Source organism: Papio anubis, chromosome 10 (assembly GCF_008728515.1).
Source record: "Papio anubis isolate 15944 chromosome 10, Panubis1.0, whole genome shotgun sequence".
NCBI lineage: Eukaryota > Metazoa > Chordata > Mammalia > Primates > Cercopithecidae > Papio > Papio anubis.
In genome coordinates, this window is record NC_044985.1 from 42,309,168 (window position 1) to 42,331,642 (window position 22,475).

Genomic DNA, 22,475 nt, shown 5'->3' on the forward strand with positions numbered 1-22,475 from the left:
AAATTTGTATATGTCAACTGTAATGAAAAAGCATTGAACAGCAGTATTTTTAATATCAACCCCATATCTGAAAATTTCCTTTTCCATCATAAGAAAACACAGGGCTGACCTCAAAAAAAGTTATTATATAATCGAGAAAGCTGCTAATTATACAAATTGGGTCTTTCACTGTTTATCATACTCCAGAGAAAAGATGCTTGAAGTTTTCATTTTTTTAATGTATCTGCATGTTTCTAATAGTGTGGTAGCTTTTCATGTAGTCTATCTTTTCTTTTTAACCTAAATTCACCACATAGAAAGGATGAATTACATTAAGGAGACTGCCACTTACACAAATCGTTGATGTCTTCATACCCAGCCTTCACTCAGTAAATGTTTATTGAGCATTCACATCATGTACCGGATGCTGTGCACATTGCTGGGCAGTGATGGGCATAACACACACTTGTCCCTGTCCCCTTCCCCCATGGAGCTTACATTGTAAATAGTAATGTGAACAATGTTGTAATGCTGGAATAGGCATTGATATGTAAATACTTTGGCCCTTTTCAAACAAGACTTGAATTGAGGAAGACTTAGATAACCAAATGCCCAGTATCTGAGTTTATCTAAACCTGGTGCCAGGATTCTGGTGTTCCTTATAGTGCATACAAGACACTTGGCTGTCATACAAAGAAGTTATTTCCCCCCCATGTGAAAAGCTACCTAACAGTAAGACTTCTAAACAGTTTAATACAAGGCAAGACACACCTTGAAATAATATGTGGTTGACTGCCAAGTAAGTATTATGTGGGAAATATTGATGTAAGTGGACAAGCCACATCTGAGATGGCAGAGGAGATGGTCTTGCAGCCTTGGGCTTGATGGACCACTCTGGAGAGGGCATTGTCACTGGGCAAGAGAAGAGACAACACAAGTGTCAGGGGAAGGGAACATGTAAAACTGGTTTGGGAGGTGGTAAGATGTGCAAAGGCAGAGGGCTGAACTGGCTGAAATTACAGAGATCTGTAAGTTCCAGGGACTTGATACTCTCTCTGTGGGGAGACACTAAAAATCCTTGAGGCAAAATGTCATATTATTTAAACATTTCTCAGAAGAAACAGCAGAGCTGTGAACTGGTGGGAGGAAAAATTAGTGACAAGATAGACCAATTGAAAGCTTATTGCAGAATTTGATGTGTGAGATCATCTAGGCGATTCATAGGGATTTAGAGGCTGGTGTGATGGTGAGGTGGGTACGCAATAACTGTGAGGTTTTGTGTTTGGGAGGATGGTACAATTAAAACAATTAGGAGTGTCAAAATGGAGATCCAGTTTTAGTGGGGGTGCTCTGGACCACAGTGTGAGATGTGTTGGATTTGAGATGATGAAAGGGCAGCAAGTGACACCACTCAATAAGCATTTAGAAATGTGATTACTAGAGAAAGCCCTTATTCAAATTTGAAGAAAACACTTCTGTTAAACCAATAGGTCCATGCATATTAATACTTTATTATGTGGTTCAGACATGTGGGCCAGAGTGCTGTGGATAAAGGACAACTGAGTTAGAGAAAGCATGCCTGAAACCTAGGAGAGCAGCCTATGCCAGGAGAAAGCTGCTGCTTTTTATTCTTGGGAGGTAATGAGAGAGTGATCTGAAATCTGACCAGGGCGGACAAAGGGAGTCAGTTGAGATACGGTGTTATTTCCCCCACTTTGTCACAGCATTTAAGGTGGTTACTGAGAGCCAGAGCCGTGTCTGCTCTGTTCAACAAAGCATTCCAAGGGCCTTGTGGATGGTAGACCCTAGATAATTCACCACCTGAGTGAATGACTACTGTATACATGAATGAATAGTAAATGCTTCTTTACACTGTCCTAGGAATATTTAGTGTGCATATATTAGCTTCACAACCAAATTCTAAGCCCTTGAAAAGTGTCTCTTTTTTCTCTCCTACTTCATCCCTAGAAAATGCCCAACCTTTAGAAGGTATTAAAAATATACCTAATGCCCCGTCTCTACTAAAAATACAAAAAATTAGCCAGGTGTGGTGGTGGGCGCCTGTAGTCCCAGCTACTCGGGAGGCTGAGGCAGGAGAATGGCATGAACCCGGGAGGTGGAGCTTGCAGTGAGCCAAGATTGCGCCACTGCACTCCAGCCTGGGCGACAGAGCAAGACTCCATCTCAAAATATATATATATATATATATATATATATGTACACACATATACATACATACATACACATACCTAATGAGTAAATGAGATGAATATTTTCATTTAGTAACAAAATCTGTATTTTGAAAAAATACATACACAAGGAAGTTATGTTTTTAAAAATGACAAGAACTATTTTTGATTCATAACTTGACTCGCAATGCCTTAAAACCTTTATAGCCTAGCAGGACGTTAGTACAGTATTGCAGGTTTGTCTTTTTTATGGCAAATTTGGCACACATGCATTTGAACTTAATTCTTTTTGTTTCTCTTAACAGCCTTTTCTTTATGTATAATATACAAATTTCTTTATTATAATAGCTTTATTGAGAGGTAATTCATACTATATAGTGTACCCACTTATAGAATACTCTTAAGTGTTTTTTAATATATTCTAAGTTGTGCGTCTATCACCACAATCAATTTTAGAACATTTTCATCACCCCTAAAAGAAACCAGTGTGCCAGTTAGCAGTCACCCATTTTACCCCCAAACTTACCAGTCTTAGGCAACCACTACTCTATTATACTTTCTTTCTTTATGGATTTGCCTATTCTAGACATTTCAGTTGAATAGAATCATACATGTGGTCCTTGTGGCTGGTTCCTTTCACTTGGCATGATTTTTTCAAGGTTCATCCTTATCGTAGCATGTGACAGTAGTTTATTCCTTTTTCTGGCTGAATAATATTTCATTTATTGATTCATCAATTGGTGGACATTTAGCTCTTCCTACTTTTGGCTGTTATGAATAATGCTTTTATGACCATTTACATAAAATTTTTGAATATATGTTTTCAATTCTCTTAAGTATAAACCTATTAGTGGAATTGCTAGGTCACATGGTAACCCTGTGTGTAACCTGTTAAGCAACTACCAGATTATTTCCCAGAGTGGCTGTACCATTTAACATTTCCACCAGTTAAAAATAACAGTTCTGCAGCAGAATGGCGTGAACCCGGGAGGCGGAGCTTGCAGTGAGCAGAGATAGCGCCACTGCACTCCAGCCTGGGCAACAGAGCGAGACTCCGTCTCAAAAATAAAATAACAGTTCTGACTTCTCCACATCCTCTCAAACACTTGTTATTATCTTTTTGATTATAGCTGTCCTAGTGGGTGTGAAGTAATATCTCATTGTGGTTTTGAATTAAATTTCCCTGACAGCAAATACTCCTTTTTTGGGGGTAGAGGAGGTTAATTTTTAGTTTTAGTTACTCAAGCAGTGGTGAATAATATAGAGCTTGTTGTATTTTAACTTTACCAACTGCTTTCATCTCTACTTTCTTTTTCACTTTGTAAACATAATTTTTCTCCTGGTTCTAAGTGTAATATATACTCATCAAAAGATATTTGGAAAATATTTAAAAAGTACAAAAAGTGGATAAAATTACTTATAATCAAACTCATCACTTAGCCTTTCTGTACATTTCTGTGTTACATGCAGCTTTTTTTACCTTTTCAGTGAAAATTCTTCAAATTCATCTTTAAGACTACATAATTATTTCTGAAATATTTATTGAGACAAACACTTGTCTAGCACGTAATTGTCAATGTTTAAAGCAAACATCCTTGCCCTCTTAAGAACTTCAGGTTTAATGAAGGTGAACTATAATAGAGATGTATAACTATATTCACTTACAGTTGGGGGATAGGGGAATTCTGTAAGGGAAAATCATATATACCATATTTACCCATATCTCTAGTATCTGACATTCAGGTTTTTTCTTATTTTTTACTATTTTAAATAACAGTGTGGGAACCATCCCTGTATATAAAATTATATCGTCACCTTTGATTTGAAATTTATTTAAAGTACGTGAATATTTTAATGCTTTTGCTATATGTAATCAAGTTGCTTTCCTGAAAGATTGTATTAATTTTCCCTCCCTCCAGGTGTATGGGATTGATCTTCTCATATTGCCACATTAGTGTCATCATTTGTATTTCTAATTATCTGGAGAATATAGAAGTACAATATAGATTGCCCTTTTCTATTGGGGAATTAGTGTTTGATGGATAAGAGTTCTTTGTAACCCAGAGATAATAGGTGTATTTATTAGCCAGGGTTCAGTTGGGAAAACAGAACCCATGCCAGGTAGTTCAACATACAGAATTTGATACAGAAAATGTACAGTTATGAAAGTGTGGGTTGGAAGATTTGAGTGATTAAACAGGATGATGAAGCACCCAAGAGATAATGATGCCAGGAAGCTGCTATCATCCCTAGAACTACAAAGGCAAAGGGGTAGGTAGGTGGTTTTGTCAGAGTCCTAGAGCTGGAGCAGTTGTAGGGGCTTCAGATCGGGAGATTTCCAGCATTAGTTGGAACCAGGAAGGAGATGCCACCCCTGCCAGAAATGTTGTTTAAAATAGAGCCAGAGAAATACCCTGATTTCCCCATGCAGTTTTTCTCCTAACCCTCACCGGTCTGTACGCTGGCTGAACTGAGCTGGAGAGGGCATTTGTAGATTTTTAATTACCAAAAGCCCAGCAGACCCTGCATATAATCATGTGTTGATTTACAGCCTAGAGAGAATGAATTTAGATTATGAAGACACATTATAGTGGATGAAATAGCTAGGGCCTTGGCATCCTTTCTACTCCCTCCCCATTGCTTAAGTCATTTGACTACAATCTTCAGGGTTTTTATCATGGCCAAGTAACAAATATGAGTACAAAAAAATAGAAAAAACCAATAAGACCTACTATTTGATAGCACAACAGGGTGACTATAATCAATAATTTAATTGTACATTTCAAAATAACTATAATTAGATTGTTTATAACGCAAAGGATAAATGCTTAAGGGGATAGATACACTATTCTCCATGATGTGATTATTATGCATTGCATGCCTGTATCAAAACACTTAATATACCTTATAAACATATATACCCTCACTGTACCCACAAAAATTTAAAATTAAAAAATTGAGAGAGCCATATATACTATTATGTGCTTAGTATTTTCCTTTACATTAAAGTTTTCAAATCTTTTTTTTTACTTTTCTAGTAGGCTGAGCAATCAGCTGTTAAATATAAAAATATATATAATACACAAGCGAATGCATTAAATGATTTAAATTGAATACATAATAATTAAGTGTTGTCCAAATAGCTCCTCAAGTACTTTAGTGTTAGGCAGATACTAATTCAGTGGCTCATCTCCCTTCACCACAGGTGTGTCCATAATTCACACTTAATAACTGCATAGTTCCTTATTTTTCTCAGAGCACACTCTTTACTAAAACTCATATTCAAGCCTAGTAGTTACATTTACTTATGTTTTTTTCCTTTGATGGGAAGGAGGAAGGGTATTAACTTCTAAACATGGCAGTCACAACTGGTATTTACTTTCTAATATTTTAATTGTATAATGTTGTAGTTTTTCTTAAGTTTACCCACTTTTCAGCCATATTTATGACATTTAAATTGTAACCATGGCAATAAGCTACAGTTAGAAGAGTAGAAAATTGAAAATTTATGAATAAAAGAGTAAAATCTTATTTTCTTCATATTTCCTTTTTTTTTTTTTTTTTTTTTTTTTTTTTGAGAAGGAGTCTTGCTCTGTTGCCAAAGCCGAAGTTCAGTGGCACCACTGCAACCGCCACCTCCTGGGTTCAAGAGATTCTTCTGTCTCTGCCTCCCGAGTAGCTGGAATTACAAGCGTGCACCACCACACTCGGCTAATTTTTGTATTTTTTTTTTTAATTGGAGATGGGATTTTGCCATATTGGCCAGGCTGGTCTTGAACTCCTAACCTCAGGTGATCCGCCAACTCTGCCTCCCAAAGTGCTGGGATTACAGGCATGAGCCACTGCACCGGCCCATATTTCCTTTTCTGGTAACTATAGATGCTCTTTATAACTTTGAGTATATATTAATAATTGGGATAAAACAGCAGTGTCGCTGCTGCTTTTTCTATAAATTTTGACACTTTTTTTTTCTTTGCTGCTTTGGCCGCAAAGATATTGAACATAGTATGAAAATAATCTATTTTAGAATTAGGCAGCCCTACTCAGCATAAATGAGGAGTGGCTTAAATGTGAAAAATATTTAAAAGACCTTCAGTCCACTTAGTCTTTGGCTGGGTCTTGACAAAAGCAAATCTTTATTTGTTTTCTGGTTTCCTATACAACATTTCACAATAGTGAAATAGAAAGTCCTCATTTGTCCTCATTTATTTTTATACTTTGCATGTTTACTTGCGGACACTTTCTCTACCTTTTCTCTTAAATTTTATAAATTGACCTGAAAAGCTTAGCTCTTTAAAAGCCTTTCAGGAATAGGTGTATTGTTAGAGATGCAAGGGTTTGATCACTGCTTAGGAGCGATCCCTGCCTACTCAGATGTTTTCAGGATGTTACATTCTGTTGAAATGTGGTAAACTGGAACCAGCTGCTGAATTGGATTTTGAATAGCTAACCTACTGCAGCACCATTTTCTAAGGAAGAGCTTAGGAAGCCCTAGGCAGAAAAGATTTTCATTTCACTTTCATTTCATTTGATTGAGGAGACTCTAGCTTGCTTGTTTGTGTGTTTATTACTGGGGGAGGGGGGCGGAAGTTAAGGGGGGTAGGACGTTTGAAAACAAAAAGCCCAAGTTTCTGAAGTATGGGAGCGGAGAGAGATACTACCCAAAGAATGAGGAAGAGCTGCCCATTCTGCCAAACATTTTTATTTTCTCAGGTCTTTAAACTTCTTCCCTAGAAGTAATAAAGTTGTTTTAGAGCATTTATGCTTTATGATTATCTTGACTTTTGCCCTTTCTCTTCATTATTCTATACCTCTAGCTTACCAGTGTTACATATTTGCATTCTAAAAATATAAATGCACATCTTTTGTGTTTTTTTATGAGGAGCAGTTTATGTTTCAGCTTTGTCTTTTCTTGCATATCTTATAACCTTGTATTCTGCTAAAACATTCCAAGAGAATGTTATGTTAGTGTTCCCTTCTGTTTCCATAATATTAGTGTGTCTGTTTTTCCATTGTTCACTTCTTCACATCTCTAAATATACAATCTATGTGTGCCGTCAAAATTTGAGGTAACTTGTCAGAACATATATAATACAATAAAAAATAAACATAAAAATCACAGAAAATATATACTAGAATAATAGGTAAAGGGTGACGAAAGTGAGAATGCATATATAATCATAATTCTTCATGAGGGAGAATACTATACAGAATCTTTTTCTTTAAATCCTTTGAATGTACCTCTTTTTTAAGAAAAACACCAACTCAGTAATAAAAATAGCTACAAGCAGTATATGCTACCCATCAGAAAGAATCCATAGATTGAAGCCATGGATTGAAATTTTTGGTCAAAGCAGTCATTGGTTGTTACTTAGGTCCCCCAGTCTCATTCCGTGAAATGAATTTTGCTACAAGTCACAATATCATAGTTTTTCTGTTTGCGAGAAAAAAAAAAGTACTAGAGTTTAGGTGGTTGCCAACTTGAGTAGATCTGTATAAAATGCAGGGGAGGAGAATCGGCCTCAGAATTCAGCCTCCCTCTGCCCCAGCTCTTCCTAGCACATTAGACCAGGAGCAGCCCATCTTACAGAGCTGGAATGTGCCACTCTGTCCCCACCAGCCAGTCAGCCAAGCTCATTCTTTTTAACACTGCTGTGTTCCTAGAAAAAGAAAGTGTTCAAGAAATCGGTGGATGTTACGTAGGTGATAAAGAATTGGTACTCATGGATAAGAAATTAGAGGCCAAAAAAGATTGGAATCTCTACCAAAACAAGTGAGAGAAATTTTCTGGTTGACTCAGAAGGCACTAAGGGGTTAATAGATTTGGATGAACAGTAGAGAAAATAGTAACAATTCTAGGCAGTTAGGAGTGTTGATGTTAGACAGTATATATGGAAGGGAAGAAAAAATACCATAGTAAAATAGGAAGTTTAAAACTGATTCCATAACTTCACAGTGCTACATCATTTATTGTGTAACATGTATTGAAGTGGTATGATTTTAACATACTATTGATTTAAATCATTACTGTGTGGAATACTGGCATTAGTTAATGTTTACTACTAAATTTAAGACTGTAGGAGCTAGGCTGTGCATTTTGTTTGTGTATTTAAATTTTGTTTCTAAAATGTATGAATACAAGTTTCTTCCACTGGGATGAGCTTTAAAAAAAAGAAAGAAAAAACCATCAATACTGAAAATAAATGACAAAAGAGAAAGTAGACCTAAGTCAATCTATCTTTTCTTTTTCCTCTATCTGGTACAAGTAATTTACAACACAAAAATTCATCAGCACATCATGAGATAAGAAGTTGACTTAAATGGAAACACTTTATGCCTCAGTAGAAATGTATTGAATTTATAAAGGAGATACAGTAGGAAGTGAGTATTCTATTGTACATGTTCATAAACAGAATATTAGATCAGCAGTCATGTATAAAGGACTATTGAGGATTTTGGATGCCATCATTTATTGTAGCCATAAACTTTACAAATGACAAAACTTTATCATATATTTCTTCCTCTTTCTCTTCTAAATACAAGGATAAGAATTTCGCTTAAAATCAGCTGTAGAGTACGAGTTTCTCTCCCTTATTTTTTGCACATCCATTTTAGCCACACAGTCATGACTGCCTTCTTTCCAACTGCAGTGCGATAGCTTCCTGATTGCCACTGTAAAAGCTCTTCTTAACTTACTGTTTTAAGATGAAAATAAGATATGCTTCTTTAAAAAAAAAAAAAAAGTCTGGAAGAATCTGAATAAAAGGTAGAAATTTCCTTCATTCCAACATGTTCCCATACCATGACCACCACACCTACACAACTAACTATACACAGACACAACGTATAGGAAAAAGTCTGGAATAATGAAACAGCCCAGACTGTTACCTGTGTTTGTATGTATGTTGAAGTATCCACACACATTGGAGTTGTTTGTTTTGGTTTAACACAAATAAAGATACACTCTATGTTGTTCTGTGACCTTTAAGTTTTTCCCCTAACATTACAAAATAATGGATGTGTTTCTATGTCAGTATATAAAGCCCTATTTCTTTTTAATGGCTAAATAGTATCCATCGTTTGAAAATTTATATAACCAGTTTCTTATCAGTGAACATTTTGTTTTTTCCAGTTTTCTACTTTGTCAGACAATGGCAAAGATTCTTTCTGCACACATATGAGTGTCTCTGATAGGATTTCTGTAACTGAAACTTCCTGGACAAGGGTGTTTACATTTTAATTTTGGCAAATATTGTCAGTTTGCCCACCAGAAAGCTTAAGAATTAATGCTCCTACTGATAGCACCTGGTAGTCCTATCTGCACTTACTATGTTACCAGAGTACAGGAATGTAAATCTTCATGAATACTTAAAATTTTAATAAGTTACTAGGCTTTAACAAAAACATTTGTTTCAAATTTCTCTATATCATAAAACTTAGGAACAGATTGAACGAAGTAAGATAATTTTTAAATATCATTATTAACTATTCATTAAATCATAACACTCCATGGAAACTTGAGCATACCCCTGACCATCATGTTAATTAACTCGTTCTCATGGAGATTGGAGATCAGCATGACCTTAGAATTTAGTAAAATTCTAAGTTTCCTGTCAATTTGGCTTTCTTCTGTCTTCGTAGCTGGCTCAAAATGATCAGATACATTTTTCTATCACGAAAAATGCAACAACCACTACCAAATCAAGCAAAAACAAACGTTTAAAAAATCACCGTTAGATATAATTGTGGGTGCCAACAACTCACTCCCGAGGTTCCTACACACTGCTGCACTGTAGAGTCACCTGTGAAGCTACTAAAATCTTGATGCCCAAGCATCACCCCAACACAATTCAGTTCAAAAGTCTGAGCTGGGAACCAGGCGTCAGTAGGGTTTAACGAGTCCCCAGGTGACTCCAGTGTGCACAGTTTGAGAACCACTGCTTTATTCTAAAACCTAGTCATTAAAAAGAAGAATTAAACATTTATCCTACCTGTCCTGTTCATATTTCAGGATAACTAAATAATTCTAGCTATTATGTAAAATATTCCAAAAGAATTCCTGCTGATAAATGTAGAAAGAATAATAAAATTAGAAAAATCACCAGTTTGCAAGACCTAATGAAATAAGTCAAGCAAAAATTGTCAATGGATGCTGAAACCTCTTAAGTTCCCAACCCTAGCTGTGCATTAGAATCACCCTGGGAGTTTTTAAAAATTCCGGTATTCAGAATACAGCGTAGACTGATTGAATTGGAATATCTGAGTGTGGGACTTGGACAGCAGTAGTGTTAAAATTCCACCCAATTTTCAATGCAGGTGATTGCATTTTGCAACCAAGGTTGAGAACCATTGCATTAGGAGACACGTTGGTGGTAAACTTGACAGAAGGATTAAGCTGCCACTACCTGCATTGCCTGATAGATCTTAGCAACCCTGAAAGTTGTGATATGAAAGGTGTCATGTACATGGCACCATTCATAAAGTATGCTACCCACAAAGGCTTGACCTGAAAGCTTTTAGCTATAACCTTCTGCTTAAAGAAATAGTGTATTTAGAGGAATAAGTAAATTACATGAGAAAACCATCAGACAAATTCAGGATGTGGAACAACTTAAAAGTGTATTGCTGCAGTTTCCTCAGTGCATCAAAAACATGAAAATGAAGGAATGGGTGCCCCTTTCTAAATTGAGGGACTTAAATAACAATTGTACTGAAATGCAATCAGTAAACCTTATTTCAGCCTGACTAGTACAAGCCAACTGAAGAAACACATTCCAAGACATCTGAAAACTTTGAATTTGAACTCACTATATGGCATTATGGAATAATTATGGTTTTATGAAGTCCTTATTTTTTAGAGATACAAACGGAAATTTTTAGCGTTGAAATGATCCAATGTGAGAGATTTGTTTTGAAATTATATAACAAAGGAAAAAGATAATGGAAAAAAAGTATGCATAATGCTGATAACTGTTAAACCTGGAATACATTATACTTTTTCTTTCTACCTTTATATATGTTTAAAACTTTAAAAAATTAAATACAAATGCTTTAAACAAAAGTTTTGAAATATGAGGTTAAAAATGGTGTGCTGGAGTGACATGGTAAAGCCAGCAAAATTTTGACCGTATTCTGAAGGTCAGCCCTGACATAAATGGTATGAAGAAACCAACTATGACATGGATGCATGAGTTTCCCAGCCAGTGCATATTATTTAATTTGTAGTTTCCACATATTTGGGATTTTGTGAAATGAATTTTTATTGAACAAATTACCTATATTATACAGAAGATCAGCCTTTCAAGTTTAGAACCATAGATGTCTCAATATGTTTGTCATGGGCCACCACCAAATAAGAGTATTAGATTTTGCCTTAGCAAACTTACACATAATATATGAACAGATCCCCAAAAGCACATTATATGAAAATCAAGTATCCAGTTTTAGCCTTTAGTATTTCATGTTTGATATAAACATGCCAAATATTTAAACTGCCTCGTGCTTTTAGTGATATGTGAAGAAATGTGCTACTAACTATCTAAAATAAAATAGAAATTGTCAAGTCTGAAAACCCTTCTTTTTCTATTACTACCTCCTCAAAACACAGAGCCTTCATTCCTCAATTTATAACTGTTGCTTTGGGACACATCTGAAAGTCACCCTCTATAATTTCACGTTTCATTCTTATGACAAAGTTAGTCTGCATGTGGCTTTATCTTAGTATATTTTACCAAAGAAAAAAAAGATAACTAGTGGAAAAATATAGAAGATCTTATTTCAAAAGAATCGTTTCTTTCTTTTTGATAGTGAATATCATCCTTTATAGGTTTGTGTTTTTAAGAAGGCTTTTTTGGTTTTTAACAAAAGGAATCTTACTTTGTATCTCCCACTGACAGATATTCCCATTTCTATATTTGGTAACTTTTTTTTTCCCAAAGAGAATAAAAAGTGTCTTTGAAAAATATTGTAAGGTGATTTTTGAGCACTTACTTGTATTTTCCATAAGCTGACTTTTTACATTACAACAGATCCCTTACTTATCCCTTCTTCAGCTTTCCTTGATAGGAAGCGAGAGCCCCTCAGCCATTTATGAAGCCCGTTAAACTCAGTATTGGGCAAGTTATGTCTTGTTCATTTCATTTTGTATTTATAATTCTTAATTCCTTGTTGTTTTTCTTGTTTTCTTTTTATAGGTGTAAAGTATAAATTTTTGTAGTAGGTGTGACATCTGTATTTTAATTAGTATCCAGACTGAAAATACTTAACATTCATTTTTATATGACTGTTAGTAGAAATTTCTCTTCAGTTTATTTTTTGTAAAATTTATTTTTAATGGTTTTATGTTCTTGGACAGAATTTATGTATGACCAGGAGATCTCTTTTAGTTTAGGCATTGTGGAAATCACTATGATACCAGTTTATGCATTCACAAAATTTGCTTATACTATAGATTTGAATCCAGGCAGTCAAGCTTTACAGTGAATTTCAAGGCAGACTAGTTGATACTTAAAGCAGAGTTTAAAGTGAAGTAGAAGATACTTCATTAATGGTTTCCATTTTCCAAGACCTTTTATGCAACACTTTTTAGACGGGTAAAATTTTTAGAGCCATTGCCTTATTAATATTGAAAAGATAATATAAATATGCACAAGACCCAAGAATCTAGAAATATTCAAGAACCAGACCAGAAATAGTTTCAAGAAACATGGTCTTTCTGCCTTTCCTTATGTCTTTACTTCCACTAAAATCCAACTTTTAAATGATATCTTATGTATATAGTAGCTTATATTTGAGTCAACAAACTCCAAGTATGTGTAATATTCTTAAAATATCTGTCAACTTGTATTTTCTCCTGTGGAGGAAGGAATACTATTGGTGCTTCATGTTTCCATCACCCTGAAACAACGTTTCTCACTCTGAAACAGGGTTTCCCAGTGGCCTTATTCCCTCTGATGATAAGCTTGCCTGCTATAGAAATAAATCTTGTATGTCACAGAAGGTATAAAGAGGAGAAATCTTTTTGGTGCCACCACCCATGTTCTCTTCCAGAATTTGGCTTTACTTTTTTGCCATAGGAGGCACTGGACGATTTCTGCACCTCTGTGGAAAGTAGACTCCCTTGTAAGCCTGTGATCCTACAGGAAAGGAGAGCCCCGTGACCAGACAGGAAGTTGAGTCCATGTAACACAGCATTTTCTACTCTTTTTTCCCACAAAATGTTGCCCCTCTGCGTATGACAGCCTAACCTCAGCTCACAGGCCAGAGAGTTGGAAGAAACCATCAAGGAGAGTATCATCTGCCTTAACATCGGGTGCTATTGCCGTCCCAAGAGTCCTGCCGGAACTCACACTACACATTCTTTATGTAAGGACAAACCCCTAAATACTGCAGCAACTCAGAACAGACTCAAGCAAGGAGAACCTATCATGAGGTTCCAGTGTGCTGGACTATGAAAGACTAGTCACAGGGTTGTCTATACTAAAAATCTCCTTACTGATCTCTCAGTTCCTGTTTCCATGGTGATTTTACACACACTACAGACCTTCCTCCTTTCATACAGCAAGACATAGATTAACAAAGCAGAACCATTTTAATAATTTCAGGTTCATTAGAGAGGCCTTAGACTCTTTTACTAAGCATATCTTCATACACACTCTGTATATTTGGGGATGTACATTATAAAAAAGATAAAATATCTCACTTTGTATTCCATCTTTTACCATGAGCTTAATGAGGTGGATGATATACCAGATTTTCGTAGCCCTACAGTGTTATTGTCCCTTACCCACTAGTATTTTTTATAGATGCACCATAACACTTTTTCTAATTATATATTTTTAAATATTAGAGCACTCAAATGAAATGTAATAGACAAGAAGGCCCATGATTCCAATAATTTTGCAGTCTTTGGCACAAATGGAGATTTCATTCTACCTTGAAGCTTGTTCAGTTTCTCTGTCTTTAGATATACATTTTCTTCGAAGATGCTAATTTGATGTTTGAAAGTTCCCCATAGTATATTTCTGGTGTCCCAGAAAACGTTTGTGATTTTTTTTTTTTTAAGCAACACATGTTCTTCAGTACACTGATTAAAGAAGTAACATTCACATGCTGTTTGCCATTTTTACTTATAAAAATGTCTCTTGATTTCTTATTCTGATTGTGCTAAATTGTAATATGCCAACTATTTAATTATAGGTTACAGCATTCATCATGAAATGGTTAACTGCATACTATATGCCTCTGTGTTTCTCTAGTGAATTTGACTAACATCTTTCATTCCACATAGCAGAGGTTTTTAAAATTCATTCATCTTAAAGTAAGATTGTTTAAATAATACATAATTGGTAAATGTGAACCCTACCATACTACAGTGAGGAATACTTTATCCAGTAAAATTAGAAGATGTGTTTTCTGTTTACCTGAGATATGATGTCTGTGCATACATAGGTTTGTGCATGGATATAGATAATTTGTGGATTACAAGTTTTCAAAGAAACAAAATAGTAACACTATTTTGAAAACCATTTAAATTTCTTTTCATAAATCAGAATAGATTTCAGGATACTTTGATCTCTGCAGCTATTCTTCATTATTGTTAGGCTCTGCTAAGGAAACAGAAAAATAACTGGATGGCCGAGCACAGTGGCTCATGCCTGTAATCCCAGCACTTTGAGAGGCCAAGATGGGCAGATCACTTAGGGTCAGGAGTTTGAGACCAGCATGGCCAACATAGTGAAACCCCGTCTTTACTAAAAATACAGAAATTAGCTGGGCATGGTAGAACACACCCGTAATCCCAGCTACTCAAGAGGCTGAGGCATGAGAATCACTTGAGCCCAGAGGTTACAGTGAGCCAAGATCGTGCCACTGCATTCCAGCCTGTGTGACAGAGACTCCGTCTCAAAAAAAAAAAAAAAAGAAAAAGAAAAAATAACTGAAGACCTTATTTATAGTATAGAAGTTGATTGCTTTATAGTTCATATTAAATAAATCTTTTATTAACTCTTACTTTTATATTTACTTAAAGATAGGTCACAAAACCTAAGTCCTGTCCTTTAAACCCAGTTCCTTAGATTTTCAAATTGGATTCTGGGCACCTGAGAATTTTGTATTTTAGTGTTCTAGTTAGCATCTCAGTGTCCTTTTCTATATTCTGTTTTCTAGGGTGGTGCGTTAAAAAATGTATGAAACAGAGTCCGGTCATAATATTTAAAAGCAATATGGCTCTTATATTACTTTTGGAATAATTTTGTATTGTTTAAGATACTAATTTCGTGAAGTTTTACTAGGGCAACCAGTATGGAATCACATATCTCATGATTCGTGCTTTCTCTGAGGTTATTTATTTTAAATAGCTTCTCATAAGGAAGAGTTTAAATGAGCAAGATTGTTACATGGTTTCTGAGAATATGTTTCATTGAGTAGAAAGACACAATTGCTGAGCTACAGTTTTTAGGGTATATGTTCCTCTTTTTCGTTTTTTTTTTGTTTTTTTTTTTTAAGCTCTGAATAGCTTTCTTTAAAAAGTGGGTGGGCAGCTTACATAAAATTCTAATGGTTTTGGTTTCCATGGTGAAAAATGTTGAGACCCTGACACTACATGCTACCTAGTGTTTCTAAACCAAAAGCTTTAAAATATTAGTGTCCCAGATTTTACCTTACATTTAGCTAACGCTGAGAACTATCTGAACATCTTTTTTTTCCAAGACAGTACATTTTTCCATGTATGTGAAGCCTTGAGGCTACCACAGTGGTACTTTTTATCTGTAGTTTGTTGCTAGTTCATATTTGCTTTCCCAGGGTTCCATTCCTGATGGAACAAAGGTTGATTGCTGCATAGCTCTGATTTCAGGCCAGCACCTGTGCAGCTATTCCCAGCTATTCCAATTCCTTAGCATTTTACTTAATCCTTAGCAAAACTCCTTTGAGAATTACTGTATAAGAATGTTTAGAACTCTGGAAACTCATGATAGAAGCTGTACAAATGAAGCAGAGCACTTTATGGTATTGTCAGCCTGACAGTGACTCAGCTCATGTTTCAACGTGTACCAGGGAAACCATATACAATCTTTAATCTTTGCTGAAATTCCAAACTTAAGCAATCAGAACTGTCACAGAATTCTACCACATAGAAGCATTCTGTCAAATAATATAGCAGGAGGCAGGTCGTTAAAAACCTATACTAAGAATGTCAGCTAATCTTTCCAGAGGCTAGGAAACAAAATCTTGAATTGAATCTGACATCAAGTTAAAGGTTTATAATGCACTGGGATTTCCCACTTCTCCCTTAAACCTTGTATTCACCTTCTAAAGCAGCTTAATCAACAGTCCCTAAAAATTTTACTTTGCTTTATATAGCCAAACTTCATTGAACACAGTAAGGTAAAGCCACAGTGCAATGCCAGGCATGAGTCAGCACTCAGTAAAAGGAAGCTGCTGCTGTTACTAGGAGTTTGCTTGTTCAACAAATATTTACTGAGCACCTACTGAGTACTCTGCACCATCCTAGACACTGAGGATATAACAAACCAGATAAAAGTCTGTCTGCCCTTGTGCAGCTTATATTCTAGTGGGGAGAGATGGTGATAAGTGCGATACAGAAAGGGAAAGCTGGCCTCCTGTGGTAAATGGATGCTACTTAGATGTTACTTCCTTTAGGAAAATTTTCCTAAGCTCCATTCCCCCAGACACACACACACACACACACACACACACACACACACACCCATATCTTCTCTCATAACTACATAGGGCCTGGTGTGTACTAGTACCCAGAGGGAGAAAGGGAGGGAGGAAAGGAGGTAGACATTTAAATCTTTAGGATTGTATGTTAAACTCCGAATGTGATAAGAATTAAATTAAATTAATTAAAATCTTTGAAGTGAGAGTGAAGCAGCATTTCTGAAAAAAAGTTTGTTAATATAAGGGTTAAATGCGAGGAAGAAATGGCTTGTATTGAAGTCCATTGGAAAATAGGAAAATATATTTTGAAGATATTAGAGAAAGAAGGACATACGGGAATTAAACTGGGAAGAGGCAGCATGATCTATACCACCTAAGTTTACAGCATAAAAAACAGAAGTTTGAATGGGGTTTGTTTTTTTCAAGTTCAAGATGGCAAATGGTACTGTTAAATTAAAGGAGATAATGGAAGAGATGGGTTTGGCTGGAAGAAACAATGATTAGGTTAGACTTGCCCATATTCCTTTAAAAAAGACTAAAGGAATAAAATAAGCAGATGAACAAGAAAGTTTTCATTCCTTGGCAATTCTAAAACTTTGTATAGAGTTCCTTTGACTGTAGGTGACATGAAATATAACATAAAATGTGCTCTACCTTCAGAGGCTTCATCACCAAGCTCAATAATATGAACGTTGTGTAATTTTTCATTTTTAATTGTTCATAAGATGGAGGACCCTTCTTAAAATACTTGGTCTCCATTCTCAGTCTTTTAATCCCTTGGAGGAAGGTGTCTGAGAGGTCAGTTTTCCAAGGGGAACAGGATCAGTTTTCAGATTTTGACTTAATATTGAGACTTATAATCATAACAAACAACATTTATGAAATTCAGCAAAATATATTAATGAAGTATAAGTTTATGGAACACATTCACATAGTTAAGAGTCAAATGTGCTGTGTAATCTGAAAATACAGCCTTGTATTAGCATATAGATTCTAAGATGCTATTGACAAATATTTGAACCTTTTTTAGCAAGCTTTTATGTAATATTACTATGTTTAGCTGTTTAAACTTTTCTTCTTACAGATGTGCCAAATACTGGTGTAAGCAAACCTAAAGTTTCTGACGCTGTCCATCCCAACAACTATCTCATCAGGACAGAGCCAGAACAAGGAACCCTCTATTCACCAGAACAGACATCTCTTCATGAAAGTGAGGGTCTGTTGTGTTATCTTTTAAGTATTGGATTTGCTTTTAAGATTTTATTCTTGAAAGCGAGTGTCAGAAGTGTGTATAATAAAGATATTTCTTGGTTTCATTCTCACAGGATCATTGGGTAACTCAAGAAGTTCAACACAAATGAATTCTTATTCTGACAGTGGATACCAGGAAGCAGGGAGTTTCCACAACAGCCAGAACGTGAGCAAGGCAGACAACAGACAGCAGCATTCATTCATAGGATCAACTAACAACCATGTGGTGAGGAATTCAAGAGCTGAAGGACAAACACTGGTTCAGGTAAGCTGAACACATCAAGATCTCTGCAAAGAAATACCCTGCGGCCGGGCGCAGTGGCTCACGCCTGTAATCCCTGCATTTTGGGAGGCCGAGGCGGGTGGATCACCTGAGGTCAGGAGTTCAAGACCAGTCTGACCAACATGGTGAAACCCCATCTCTACTAAAAATACAAAAATGAGCCGGGCGTGGTGGCGGGCGCCTGTAATCTCAGCTATTCGGGAGGCTGAGGCAGGAGAATCACTTGAGCCCGGGAGGCGGAGGTTGCAGTGAGCCGAGATCGCACCACTGCACTCCAGCCTGGGCGACAAAGCGAGACTCCGTCTCAAAACCAAAAAGAAAAAAAGAAAAAAAAAAGAAATACCCTCCTAGTTGAAGATCTGTTATAGGTATTTCTTATTAGAAATCAATATGTATAATTTTTGTAGAATGGATAAAATAGTAAAATCATTTTATTGTATTTGAGATACAATGTTAAATGTATTTGTTTCTATGAGTTAGCTCCCACTGATGAATTCTGATTAGTTCCTGGACACAGTAGAGTAATTCTTCTGGAAACAACAAGTTTGGCATGAGGAGAAGAGTCTAAGGGGAATGTAAGAGGGTTGGATGGAATGTTTTGGTCCCTGAGTGGTTATGAGTTCCTAAAAATACTGGGGCTAAAATATGCTCTAAAAAGCTCCAGAGGGCAGGGTGCTATTCCCACACCTACATAAAATGGGATTTGCCCATTCTAACCAAAGACTATTACCATCATCACTGGAATTATTCTCTAAAAGTACATTTCTTTTCTTTTACTAGAATAGAGATATTCCTGCTTAAAGAAAGGTATTGTATAGAAACATATCCATTCTGTTAAGTGAGGATTCTCTAACTTGATAGCAAAAAATATATATTGCATGTGTATTTCTAAAAACTCTTTAGCTCCTTTCTCTTTACCACTGTATTCACATCAGTCCACCAACATGTCCCAGGATTCAGAGAGGCAATAGGAGTCCTGCATGGTGGTAACCAGTGAGGATAACTACCTGTGCCAGTACCCCAAAATCCCCAGTGCTTGCTTTGGAGCTGAAAAGTAGCAAGATAATCAAATAAGTTAGGAGGACACTGTGCTGCTTCTACTGCAATACAGGAAGCTCTACAGGTACACAGCAGTGGGTCACAGTTCCCAGTGCCCACAGAGATACATAATACAACTTTGTCACTTTTGCTGAGCAATTCAGGAGAAATTTCAAAGTCATTTAAAACATGTTTGTATTAAACACAAATATAGCACATGAATCTTTCAAGCTAAAATGGGAAATCTTGTGCATGTGGCAAGCGACTGCAGGCTGCACCCCCGGTCCTCAGATTATACATTTACTCCTTTGCTGTTGGGGATGCTTTGGTGGAAAAATTTGAGAAGCTCTGGACTAAATGCTAATGGGAGTTCATCTGCTTAGGTGAATTTCTATGTCAGCGGGTCTGAAATCACACTTTTCAAAAGTAGTGTATCTATATAAATTTTATTGCCCTTAGTAGTGGTCATGTAAACACTCCTTTCTTTAAGAGTAAGTTGATTTTCTCACTAGAGCTAAAGAATTGTTTGCAAGGGGGCATCTGAGACTTAATTTGCATGTAGTCTAGGCAACACATTTCCTAGTTGTCTGGACCAACTATCACTTCATTTTGGTAGTTGCAAGTCATGTGGGATTCTCTTTGCATTTTGTTAGCACTATTACCACCCAATCATGCTTTTTTTTTTTCTTAATTGATAGAGACAAGGTCTCACTCTGTCACCCAGGCTGGAGTGCAATATGGCACAATCATAGCTCACTATAGTCTCAATTCCCTGGGCTCAAGCAGTCTTTCTGACTCAGCCTCCTGGAGTAGCTAAGACTACAGGAACATGCCACCATGCCCAGCTAATTTGTTTGTTTTTTGTAGAGGCTGGGCCTCACTATGTTGCCCTGGCTGGTGTTGAACTCCTGGCCTCAAGCAATCCTCCCTCCTCAGTCTCCCAATGTGTTGGGATTACAGGAGTCAGCCACCACACCCAACCCCAATCATGCTTGTTAACTTTCTAGCTATCTACTGATTTTTAAACCCCATCTTCTTTGCCTTGTTGTTTGTTTACCATCCTCTTTCCTCCCCATGTCTTCTCCACTGCTTATTGCCTTCCCAAAATTGTTGAACTTGAGCACACGGTGAGGTCTTACTGCAAGTGTTTCAGCCAGCCCAGTTGCATTCGACGCCTGGAGGCAGAGCAGACATCCTCGTATGACCTCTAAGGGTATACAAGCCCTCATCTGATCCCCACTTCTTTCCTTACTTCCCGAACTAAAAGTGGTTGTGGGTTGTCATCCTAAAAGTGATGACAACTAGACTCTAGCAACCACTACGGAGGTAACAGAGCAGCCTGGTCCTGAGCTTCTAACCTGGAGCCCTAATGTCTGTTTTTATTTCTCAGTTGGCTCTCCTTTTTCCCATACCTGTTCCCCTTGCGCCCCTTCTCCAGCCCAACCATTCCTTTTTATTGTTGCACAGCATCAAAAACAGTGTCCAGCACCTGCTGTAATTGCAGGAATCAACAGATTCATAGTAGGATCAGCCATGGCAGAAATGTTCATTTTCCAACTTAGTCTTTTCCAGCTGGCTAGGCCAAGAACCCAACAGAGGCTTTGACCATTCCTCCTGCTGGAATAGATTTGGGGGTGCCTTTTTTTTTCACATCTCTTTAAATCCACCAACTAAAGCTAAGAACTCATAGATTGGAAGAGGTAAAAAGAAATGGCTAAAGTGAGGAGAAGCTATGCTTGATCTAAAGGAATCAACAAATTTGCCTAGAGCACCTGTGTAGCCAAGCTGTTCCCCGAAGTAAATTCACAGTGGAGAGCGCCAGACCCACACTTGATCCAAATGTTCATTTATTCCACAATGAAAGAACATGTTCCTTTTGTTAATGGGACCAACCCATAAAGAAAAACAACGATAAATATTCCACTAGCTACATTTAGACTGATATATTCAAATTATATTCAAATTTTTGTTTTACATAAATGTATTGCCTTGGCCAAACTTTGCCTCACAGGGAGTGAAGTAAGTACATTGTTCTGGTGCCCCTTCACGCTCATGAATTACTTGTAACACTTAGAATAAAACATTTTATGTGCTGTGAACAACGCATGGGCAATAGTTAAAAATGTAAAGATAAAAAGGAGTATTAAATGTCTTCAGATCTCTTTTTACGGGTTAATTTTAGCATTTGGTTTAAACCACCAAAAAAAAAAAAAATGTAAAACAACTGAAGCACCATGAGGAAAAATTAATGTCTGGCTCAAAGCGTAAAAAGGAAAAGAAACTTAGACGCCTAAAATAAATAGTGGATTCACGTTCTGTAGTGAGCTATGTGTATTTCTTTTGTAATGGCAATGAACACAAAACCCTGGATAAACCCATTCTCTTTTTTCCCCCCTTTCATCAGCCATCAGTAGCCAATCGGGCCATGAGAAGAGTTAGTTCAGTTCCATCTAGAGCACAGTCTCCTTCTTATGTTATCAGCACAGGCGTGTCTCCTTCAAGGGGGTCACTGAGAACTTCTCTGGGTAGTGGATTTGGCTCTCCGTCAGTGACCGACCCCCGACCTCTGAACCCCAGTGCATATTCCTCCACCACATTACCTGCTGTGCGGGCAGCCTCTCCGTACTCACAGAGACCCGCCTCCCCAACAGCTATACGGCGGATTGGGTCAGTCACCTCCCGGCAGACCTCCAATCCCAACGGACCAACCCCTCAATACCAAACCACCGCCAGAGTGGGGTCCCCACTGACCCTGACGGATGCACAGACTCGAGTAGCTTCCCCATCCCAAGGCCAGGTGGGGTCGTCGTCCCCCAAACGCTCAGGGATGACCGCCGTACCACAGCATCTGGGACCTTCACTGCAAAGGACTGTTCATGACATGGAGCAATTCGGACAGCAGCAGTATGACATTTATGAGAGGATGGTTCCACCCAGGCCAGACAGCCTGACAGGTGCGTACAAGGTGACAGTGCTACATAAAACCCAGTGAGGAAATCTTCTGTGTAACTAAAGCTGAAACAAAGAATGAAAAGGTGGAAAGGGCTCAT

The 22,475-nt window shown here is 37.0% G+C and overlaps 1 protein-coding gene across 13 annotated transcripts in view; it reads left to right on the plus strand.

The window, feature by feature from the left end:
• Positions 1 to 22,475, plus strand: part of PKP4 (plakophilin 4) — a 228,450-nt gene that overhangs the window by 150,048 nt on the left and 55,927 nt on the right. For 9 of the 13 annotated variants that reach the window (XM_031651271.1, XM_031651277.1, XM_031651275.1 and 6 more), the window contains 3 exons: positions 17,938 to 18,069; positions 18,179 to 18,369; positions 21,830 to 22,379. In XM_031651271.1, the coding sequence (XP_031507131.1) occupies positions 17,938 to 18,069; positions 18,179 to 18,369; positions 21,830 to 22,379 (873 nt within the window). The remainder of the gene's footprint in view (positions 1 to 17,937; positions 18,070 to 18,178; positions 18,370 to 21,829; positions 22,380 to 22,475) is intronic. The other 4 variants (XM_031651273.1, XM_031651276.1, XM_031651274.1 and 1 more) reach the window with 1 other exon arrangement.